The sequence below is a fragment of the Trematomus bernacchii genome, unplaced genomic scaffold, assembly GCF_902827165.1.
Source record: "Trematomus bernacchii unplaced genomic scaffold, fTreBer1.1, whole genome shotgun sequence".
Lineage (NCBI taxonomy): Eukaryota > Metazoa > Chordata > Actinopteri > Perciformes > Nototheniidae > Trematomus > Trematomus bernacchii.
Genome location: NW_022987593.1, coordinates 5,319,818 through 5,330,630, shown reverse-complemented (window position 1 = coordinate 5,330,630; position 10,813 = coordinate 5,319,818). Strand labels below are relative to the sequence as shown.

At 40.9% G+C, this 10,813-nt stretch overlaps 1 protein-coding gene across 1 annotated transcript; it reads left to right on the top strand.

Annotated features, from left to right (window-relative positions):
* The first annotated feature begins 2,027 nt into the window (after window positions 1-2,027).
* smcr8b (Smith-Magenis syndrome chromosome region, candidate 8b) lies at window positions 2,028-10,809 on the top strand. Its single transcript, XM_034129354.1, has 6 exons — window positions 2,028-2,750; window positions 4,895-5,307; window positions 6,190-6,944; window positions 7,073-7,540; window positions 8,022-8,523; window positions 9,107-10,809. Exons 1-6 carry the CDS (start codon window positions 2,574-2,576, stop codon window positions 9,552-9,554), a joined length of 2,763 nt encoding a protein of 920 aa, XP_033985245.1. The 5' UTR covers window positions 2,028-2,573; the 3' UTR covers window positions 9,555-10,809.
* Window positions 10,810-10,813: the final 4 nt, after the last annotated feature.

The following is a 10,813-nucleotide window of genomic DNA, read 5'->3' as shown; positions in this document are numbered from 1 at the left end:
ATCTTTTTCACTTTTTCCGACTGTCGTTCTTTTTTTGGTCAGTTTCTTTTCACTTTTTCGACTGTCATTTTTTAAAACTTTTTTCCACTGTCTTCTTTTTCACTTTTTTTAATGTCGTTTTTTAAATTTCTTGGTCTGTTTTTTTCACTTTTTTGACTGTCGTTCTTTTTCCTTTTTTTGGTCAGTTTTTTTTAACTTTTTTCGACAGTTCCGGACTTGTCAGCTTTTTCACTTTTTTCGACAGTTCCGGACTTGTCATCTTTTTCACTTTTTCCGACTGTCACTTTTTTCTACTGTCTTCTTTTTCACTATGTCCGACAGTTCTGGACTTTTCATTCGTTTAAATCCTGATGCAGAGGCCAGCAGAGCCATAATATCTTGGTGCCAGGATAACAACCACCATCTCAACGTCAGCAAAACCAAGGAGCTGATTGTGGACTACAGGAAGCAGCAGGGAGAGGGACACGCCCCCATCACCATCAACGGGACTATGGTGGAGCGAGTCAGCAGCTTCAGGTTCCTCGGTGTCCACATCACTGAGGACCTGACATGGACTCATCACACTAACACTGTCACCAAAACAGCTCGACAGCGGCTCTTCTTCCTCCGCAGGCTGAGGAAGTTCAATATGGACTCCAGGATACTCTGCAACTTCTACAGGTGCACCATAGAGAGGATCCTGACCTTCTACAGGTGCACCATAGAGAGGATCCTCACCTTCTACTGACCTATATTAACATAATAATGTTAGTATTTTACCTTAAGATTACAATAAATGTGTTAAACATTTTGCCAATGACTTTTGGCCACTTTGTGAAATGTAGACAGGGCTATTATACATTGAGCAGTTTATTCTCCTTTCCACCCTCATTGATAGAAAATGGAATGGAAAATATAATGAAAGTACATGTCTGGTAAATACAATACATTTCAACACCACCAACCTAACATTAAAACGTTCCCAAGTGATTGACAGCAGGTTTCTTGTTTCAGATTGTATGAGTTTTAGAGCCCAATACCAATCCAGCAATAAAACCAATTACTTAGGCCGCCTCGTATAGAACATAGTTCTTTAATAAAAGAAAGATGATAACAAAAAAAATCTAACTCCCTAAACAAACGTTTTTCACATTTAGGGTCAACAAATGGTGACTAAACAACAGGCTAAGAACCGACTGAAGTGTACAATTTAGAAAGGCAGTGTGTAGTATACTGTCCTACAGTGTTAAACATAATCTGCACAATTTATTATTTTAGTTAAAGGCCCTCCCTGAGTCCACGTTGTCCTGGAATGGCAATTAATATATTATATTTTTTATAATCCTGCCTAGTTATAATTTATTTTTATTAAATTTATAATGTAATCCTGGTCTTATGAAACCCTGTTTATACAGTACATAATCTGTGTTTACACTGATAAACCTATTTAACACACACACGTTGGTTTAGTGCGAGCATGTTACAAGAGGAGAAGCACCTAAACAGAGGTGGGAAGTAACTAAGAACATTTACTCAAGTACTGTACAATTTTGAGGAACTAGTAGGCTACTTTACTTGAGTATTTACATGTTTTACTACTTTGTACTTCTACTCCACTACAATTCAGAGGTAAATCGTGTACTTTACTCCACTACATTTATTTAGTTACTCTACAGATTAGGATGTAGAAATATAATAGACACTTAAATAAGACTTTATATCACATGGAGTAACATTCATAAACTCACCTGCAGCATGCACCTTTACCAGCTTAGATAAACACATTAATGCATCAATAATTATAATCAAAACATGTTATATATTATTCTGAAATGGACACATTTTCATAATGAGTAGCCTACTATACTTTAAGTATATTTTGATGCTTATACTCTTCTACTTTTATTTGAGTAACATTTTGAATGAAGGACTTTTAACAGAGTATTCCTACACACTTTTTGCTCAAGTACAAGATCTGAGTACTACCCATCCTCTGCACCCAAACCAAATCCATTTTAGGGCCGGTGTTGTGGTGTTGTGTGCCGGCCCTGGTATATCTGAAAGTGAATGTATTTCCAGCGGGTGTTTTTATTTAGAGTGTTTTATTTTGACACCGGTGACCGGAAGTCATTGAGGTCCAGCCTGGTTTTCCATGAAGCACCGCTTTCGCAACAGCAGTGAGCGGTACCGGCCCGGCGTCTGTCACATGGCTCAATATGGGTGAAGGGTTTTCGGTTTTCAGGCGGTCACCGAGCCACAAGTAGTTTCAGGCTGAAAGTACGCACACTTATTACGAGAAACAGGAACACGAATCCCGGTACTGAGTATATCTAACCGTGTGACTGCCGCCCGCAGGGAGTTTCACTTCTCCGTTAAGTTTTCTCTCCACAGCTGTTCCTGAAAACGAAGCTTGTTTACGTGACAGTTGTTAATGCGGAAATAAAACTCCTTTAAGTTTTTATTCCGTTCATTTCCATCGTGGTTGTAGACAACTGCGTAACAAGTCTTCAACCCCCCCGGGTTGTTGTTTTGGAGTCCCGTGTGAACAGCTGACTCACCGACGGAAGTCCCATGGGACCCGGCCCGCTGTGACGATGATCGGGTCTCCGGACCTGCTGGCCTTCACCGGCACCGAGGGGTTCGGGGAGGGAGAGGAGGATCACGGTCTGCCCGAGGAGCTCTCTGTCCCCCTGTTGCCTCCACCAAACCCCTGGAGCTCCACCGCCCAGTTCAACAGAGACTTCATACTGGTGGCTGAATTCTCAGAACAGGTGTGTGTTTGTTTTTGGATAATAATCTGTTCCTGCTGTCATACTGGGTGAGAAAGGGTTTAATAAACAAGACACATACTTTCACTTAAACCTTTGTTTTCTGTGTTGAAATGTAAATAAGTAAATGTAATAAAGTGCTATACTTATACATCAAATCAAGTTAAACTTTATTGATATAACACCTTTTACAGTATATTCAATGGTAACTCAAAGTGCTTCTCAAACCAAACACACAAAATACTAATATACTATCTCCCCTGAATAAAACAGAAATAAATAGGTACAATTAGAATACAATAAGGATCAAATACATTTCAGTTAGTAAGTAGCAAATACTTTTGATGTAGTTTTACTATACTTGAGTATTTCCACTCTATGCTATCTTATACTTTTACTCCACTTCATTTTGGAGTCAAATATTGGACTTTGTACTCGTCAACAATTTTCTGTCAGTTTACGTTACTTTGCAGATTTGGATGACCAAAACCAAATATAAACACATTCTGATACATATTTATGGTTTAAGCTACACAACAATCTTTATAACGTGATTTAAATTAGCATTGCATTTACTTGCTGTGGAAATGAAGCAATAGTACATTGATTCAGGACTTTTACTTCTACTTGAGAAGTCATCATGTGGGGGAAAAGTGGAAATGAGATAATACTTTATTGATCTCCTAGGGAAATAAAAAATGTGACTGCAGCACGTAAGACAGACTATATAAAGATGTTTAAAACAATAAGTCCTCCATAGTTCTGCTAGTAAACCCTGCTCTACAATTAAATACCCGAGGTCAGTTTACATAAATGTGCTGTAAGTGTACTACAAATAATAAAGAAACCAAGACTTAAACAAATAGTGCATTTCCTTTTGTTATCCTTGGTATTTTCACAATGTAAATAATATAATAGTATATCATAATAACTATGTGACATAAGGTGTTGAATAATAATAATGATACATTGGAAAATTGCATTGTTTTATTAGTTAATAAATTTGAAAGAATAACGAAAGTTCTTCAACAAAAGAAAGATGAGTTATTTAATTATTTGATATATATTCTTTAAATAAAAAGTGTGGTTGTGTTGCTTTTATTTCTCTTTTACGATTATGGTGTGCACATTGAAAGTGAGTGTAATTAAATGTATCCAGGAAGTCTCAATGAGATTAACATCTCTTATGTAAGAGAGATTAAATTACATAAGTACTCTTCAAAATACGAGCAGTCATTGCACAGTTTTGAAACGGTGAAAGTAAAGTGATGCTGATTTCTTCATCCAACCCTTGCTGCAATAATGAGGACATATGATTGAAAATTGTGTGAATCTCAGTAGACAAATAAATCACACAACATTAAAGATTCTTAGTAGAAACTAAAAGTTAAAACTAGGACCATCTGCACTTTTAGTACACAACAACAACAACAACAATGCCTGGTAGTATTCTGTACATGTTTTTGTTGTGTAATTCTAGACAATTCTGTATTATGAATGTTAAGAAATGTACAACAATGAAATATACAAATATATATTATATATTTTTCCTTTAATCAATTGATAGTTTACACTCAACATCATTTTAGAAAATACTGAGAAATAGCTCATCACAACTTCTTTAACCCAGGTTGACATTTTCAAAGATATATTTTATTTACAATTACAAACTCAAAACAGAGAAATCCAATATTTATAAAACTCAATCCTTCAATCAAATCAGTAACTTTGTTCCCTTATTAATTGATGACTCTCCATCAACATTTCCCAGATCCTGAGGTGAAGTTTACAAATGTCTTGTTTTTTTAAATAAACAGACTGAAAAACCTCAGAAAGATTCAGTTCAAATTATAAAGAGCAAAAAACAGAATTTACTCAAAATGAAGAAGCTGCTTCCAGAGATTGTTATGGTGCTTTGGCTTAAAAAATTACAAAATATAGATTATCTGAATGTAGTGGGCGATTCACCTTTGTAGTCAAATGACTGTTATTTTTAGAACAACATCAGACCTTTTAATGTATCTCAGTGGTAAGTGAAGTCTTCAGTGATATTCAAAAACTAAAATAATTGTAATTGTGACTCCAGGTAAATAATATCTATTGTATGTTGTACTGCGTCTCTTCAAACCTCTGCTGTGTGTTCACAGGTTGGACCCAAACCTGTGCTGACGATACCGGACGACCCCAGGGTCATCGGATTGTTCGACCTGAACCACTTCTCTGTGCGCATCATGTCTGTGGACTACCAGGCGTCCGGCCCGGGCCACACTCCTCCTGCATCCCCTGGCCCCCGCCTCAACTTCAGCGAGGACTCCAAAGTGATTCTTGGGGATTCGGCGGACGATGCATTTGCCTATGTGCACCACATGACCCTGTATGACCTTGAGGCTCGGGGCATGGTGCGTCCTTTCTGCGTGGCGTACATTTGTTCCGACCAGAGGAAGCTGATGGAGAACTTATCTGAGCTGTCGACAGGCTTCTCTCAGGCCTCCGACAGCCTCAAGACGGGGAACAGACAGGCGTTCTCTATGGAGCTGCAGAGAAAATTACAAGAGCTTGAGTAAGATTAGTATTTACTTTGATGAAATATTAATATACATTTACTTGTGTGTTAGAGACGGAAAGACATTTCCATATTGGCCAATATATCACCTGATACCCTTCAAGTTTCACACATCCCAGAGTGTTAGTCCTGATGTAAACCAACATTGTAAGAGATTGAGAAGGGCTGTCTTCACAGTTGGAATTGCAAATGAATGTAGGAAGAACAAACAAAACAATTCCCCTTCAGTCTGTGTGGAGATATCATAGGCGACATCTAAAATCAACATAACATTAGTATGCTTTCATCTGTAAGTTGGAGATTTCAACATATTGCCCCTGGGAAATATACATTTTTGAGAAAATAAAACCTTTATTTTAAAGTTTCACATAATAGGAGAAGGTTTAGCTGGGGAACAAAAATCATTGAGAACACAAAGTTTAAGGCCATTTCATCAAATTTGGCACAAAAGCCCATTTGGACTCAAGGATGGTCAAAGTTCACTCTCACCTTTACAAAACATGTTTTTGGCCATGATTATAGATGGTAATTATGAAAATTAAACACAAAGTCAAATGATGCAATTTTGGAGAAACAGACAACTTGACTAGTTGGCAGAAGGTTATAGCCGGGCTGCAGTTCATCTAGCTTGAACAATCTTTCCTCAAAATGCTGTTTCTTTTTCTACTCCAGAAACGTTTTTTGGACACCACAACTTTGGTATTCTGTGAAATATAAAGAGCTTTTCCCTGGCGGCGATAGAATGAGTCCCATTGTGTGAACTCCTTTGGCAAGGGCTTGAATGCTACAGACGTTCATGCATATGTAAAAGCCCTGCACTCCAGTTTTAAGTTACTCTCCAAGGCTGCTGAATAAATCAACTCTTTCTGACTGTTTCAGGTACTCACGGTTGACCCTGCATCAGGAGACTGATCCTCCTCCAAGGAAGGTAAACACAAAGGAGGGAGAGAAAGCAGATGAGATTGAAGCTGTAGAGCGTTCAATCCTCAATCATAGAGAGCTCCTGCGCCAGGTCACTTCCTACCCAAACAGGAAGCTGAAACATCCTGACTTCCTGCCTTACGACCCAGCCGACTCCCTCACTGATCCAACAGCGTTACTGCCTCCTGAGCCCGGTCCCTCCCCCTCCTCCTCCTTCTCCTCCTCCTCCTCCTGCAGGTCTGAGCGCCGTCTGAAGCCTCTCCAGGAGCTTTGCAACTCCTACTTCCTGTCTCTGATGAAGGAGCAGCTCGCTGACACAGAGTGCCGTCTACGTGGCGACAGGAGTGTGCTGCGGACGACTAGCACCATACAGTCGTTGTCCAGGAGGCTCACGCTCACCAACTTCCTGTTTGAGCTTTGGAGGCCAGAGGAGGGATCTGAGGAGGAGCGAGAGAGCGCTGAGGCCGAGCTGCAGAGGGCGACGGGGAATAAGAGCGGCGTCGAGGCCTTTCAATCAGAACCAATGAGCATGGAGTCGTTCTGCTCCTGCGTGGAGGAGATCCCCATCAAAATGGAGGCAGGAGATGACAGGACAATGACCCCTGACCCCAGCGTTGCCACGGAGATGACGGGGAGTGTGAGCAGCAGCGACAGCATCGAAGTGCTCGGGACGGAGAAGTCTTATCAGACCCAGCATGGCTCTGACAGCAGAGGTACTGAAAGACAATTAGCTGATTGCTTACAGTGAATATCTTTTATTTACTAGGTTGATGTGTGTACTTTAGAAGGAATGCATATTGCAGTATTTGGCCTCTCTGACACGGTTCCCTCTCTTCAACAGAAACCTCAGTCGGGATGACGGACTCGTCTTACAGGCGAGCTGCAGTAGATTCAGGCATCAGGCGCGGCAGAGTGTACGCCAGACGAGCCAACAGTGAGGACAGCATCGAGGTTCTGAGCACCACCGAGTCCATCTTTCCTGACGACCTCACCGCCATCACCGAGGAAGAGTCAGATCAACAAGCTCTTACTAACGGCTTTGAGAAATGTGAGGAAATACTGGCAGAGTGTGAATCTGACGATGTCCTCAAGAGGAGGAAGACATTCAAAGCAAGTACTTCAGTTTCTGAGGATGAAAACGAGGAGCAGGCTCAGGAATATGACGGTCGTGTTGACGGAGAAGAGACCTCAAAGCAAAAAACTGTGAGTGGTGAGGGTATAATGAAAGAGGAGAAGGTCGTTGAATGTTTGACGGGCAATCATGTCCATGAAGTCAACGGTCCGGAGAAGACGTCCAAACCAATGCCAGGTAAAACATCTGCTACAATATTTATGCCTCAAGCACCATTTAAGTATACAATAACAATTATGTGGCTAATATTAAAAATCAAAATATATCGATATGGAAATAATCTGCTCCAGTTCAAAATGAGAATAAACTTTATTATGACAAGTAGTCCAGCAGTATGAAAGATTAGCTGCATAGTGGTGGTCTAATGGATAGTGAGGTGGGCTGAAGATGAATCCCGCCAGGAACACCACCACTAGTGTGCCCTTGAGGAAGGCACTTAGTCCTTAGTTACTCCAGGGAGAATGTCCCTGTAATTGGTAATTGTAAGTCGCTTTGGATAATAGCGTCAGCTAAATGAAATGTAATGTAATGTAATTAGCTGTGGACGGAGAAATAAACAGACAAGCACACAATAGTATAGTAACAAAACTATGAAAATAAGACAGAGTTTAATAAACCAGAAATAGGCATTAACATGAAATAAACTGTTATTTTTTAGATGAAGTAACGGTGGAGTCGAAGCCTCGCTTGTCTGTAGTCCATCGGACGGTGCGGTCGGTGCTTGACCTTCATGTGAACTTCGCCCCTGCTGTAGCTCTGGCGGAGGTCGACCGCTGGTCTCCGCCCTGCGCTCCTCTCCGGCTGCTGAGCGTGGACGAGGCGTCCGACTGCACCAGCATCACCGGCTCCACCGAGCCGCCGTCTCCAACTCAGAACGTCCACAGCAGCTCCCGCTCCCATCGGAGGAGGAGGAAGGCCGGACTGAGAGCCCTCAGGTTCCTCAAACAGAACTCCTTCTCCCAGCATGCCTTGTTTTGTCTCCTGAGCGGCCGGCCGCTGGTCGTCATCGGAGGCGACGAGAGTTTGGTCAGGAAGCTGGTGGACGCTCTGAGTCTCTTCCTGCCGGCTCCCGGGCCTGATGGGAGCGCTGTGAAGGCGTATCTGACCTCAGCGCTGCAGCTGACCGACCTGCTCACCTGGAGACTGATAGGAATACACAGGTACAACAATTGTTAGATGTTGATATATGACATTATTATATTACCATTTGTTTTATGTCTTAGCCCTTTCCTCACTTAGTTCACGTTTATGCTAGAGATGCCCTGTAGTCTTTTCCTGGTTGCTTTCTTTCATTCGATCAGACCTTCTGTAAACTGTCCATACATTAGTGTACCTACAGAATACCAGATTTACTTCACACTTACAAAGCCATCCAGTAAATGCCAGTTTGTTAAAGCCTGTAATATTTGTGCCACAAAAAAGCTTTTGCTAATACCTTTTAGCCTGAGCCTCTTGTTTGCATAAAAAAGCTAATCAGATTTCATTTTTAATCAATACATGTTAATCTTTGTTAATGTTTACTATATGGTGCTCAATGCACCATAATACCATTATTGTTCATTTGCTCATATGCAGTCAAATGGAGATGTTGATTGTTGATGTTTTTAATGTTTGATCTTGACTTTGGGTATGATTTAAAAATCGATTGGTGGATGTTCATGTATATGTTTCATGCATAATGCAACATATGTGATATTTCAATGTAAAACGTATAAACATACTCTTCTTCTTCTCTTTAACCAGATCCTCCTCCAGCTCTCTGGCCAGCATCCTTCACTCTCTGACTCGCTACAGTCGTTACTTGGCGCTGTTGGACCTGGACCAGAGGACGCTGCAATGCCCGTCGTACTCCGGCTCTCTGATTGGTCGACTGGCTGACCCTCACTCTGGCATCAGCCGAGGAATCACCTACCTGCTGCACCTGGAGAGCTGCCTGACTGCACTGGCCAACCAGGCGCTGCTGTGCTCCTTTAATCCTGCGTTACTACGTCCACACAAAGCTGGAGGGAACGATGGCGCAGAGGAAAAGGACTTCCTGTTGATGCGGGGATTGTGCACCAGTGAGAATGATTTGAAAGTGATGAACTTCCTGTGTGACCTCATCAAACAGCGCCACGCAGGACGTGGACCACCGGTTTTAAGATTCTCTTACAATTCAATGCACTTGCATAAGAATACATATACAGCATAAACAAATGAAGGACAGAAATAAAAGACTAGTCATGAAGATAGTCTACAATAATACCTACAGCAGTGCACTGATTCATCTATAATCTAAGCTGTGTTGTCTGACACCGAAGAATCAGGCTTTTATGTTTTTATCTGCAGTGATGAATGTTTGTGTGTATGCATGATTTTTACTCCATGATGGTGTTGGTCATGTATCTTTAGGTTACTGGACTCAAATGCACTAGTGCCCCTCTGGCACCGAAGACTTCTACCTTCACACATGAAGTATCAACTTTTATTGGAGTGTGTTTTTAAACTGAAGGCTTATTACTGAATGACATGTGAACTCTTTTAAATTAAGATAATTGAGCCGCTTTTAAACAAAGGGACATTTCAGATTGTTTGGAGTGGGTATGCACGAGAAACATATGCAGAGTCAGTGGTGGCACATCCCAGTCTGGAGAAACTGTTCGGTGAGCCAGCTGGAGGCAGCAGCAAAACCTATTTTAGCCACCTAAAAATCAGTATATTTTGAGTGTGTGCTGTATTTAGAATAGTTGAACAGCTTCAGCCTGCTGCCAGTCCTTTTCCTAGCAGGAACTAAAGCTGTTATGTATGCTGTCTTCAAGATCAGAGTCAATTGACAAAAAAACTCAAGTTGCTGGTTTATTCTGCATCAATCGGTTCGTTTTTTTGTGTTGCTGTCACTTTGTTGAATCAGAACTTACCCTTTACAATACCAAAGTCACACAATAACACAAACACACCAAGGCAGAATAGACCAGCAACTCCTAAAATAACTCTTTTTGCCAATGGTGGTTTTGAAGAAAACAGATAACATCTTCAGCTACTTACAGAAAAGGGTGATGTTAAGGTATTGCAATGATAATATCCTTAATATAGCCTACCCTTAAATTGTCTTGAGTCATTTTTTTTAGGTGGCTAATACATGTTTCTACGCTGTCCTTGAGATCAGAACATTGCTTTGCTCCAGTGCTTGTGCTCTCTTAACTGCATATCGCCAGTAGGTTATATACTGACTATGGACAAGTGCCTCATAAAACCCCACTTCATTAAATAGGAAATGCCCCTTTAAACTCTGAACTGAAGCTAATGACAAAGCCTTGTTTAACACTGTACTTTTGTGTTATTTTACTGTTGCAAATATGAGCCGATTTAAGGTTGTGTGCATTTACTCTGAAGATAAACATCGTATATTTTACATTGGGATTCAATGTCAAGCAACATAAAGCAATAAAAACACCATAAAAAAAACACTCA

Excerpts from the sequence above, each read along its gene's own strand:
- smcr8b (XM_034129354.1), top strand. The coding sequence starts at position 2,574 with ATGATCGGGTCTCCGGACCTGCTGGCCTTCACCGGCACCGAGGGGTTC. Across the intron at positions 5,308-6,189 it reads AGAAAATTACAAGAGCTTGA|GTACTCACGGTTGACCCTGC; the intron begins GTAAGATTAGTA and ends TGACTGTTTCAG. Across the intron at positions 8,524-9,106 it reads AGACTGATAGGAATACACAG|ATCCTCCTCCAGCTCTCTGG; the intron begins GTACAACAATTG and ends CTCTTTAACCAG.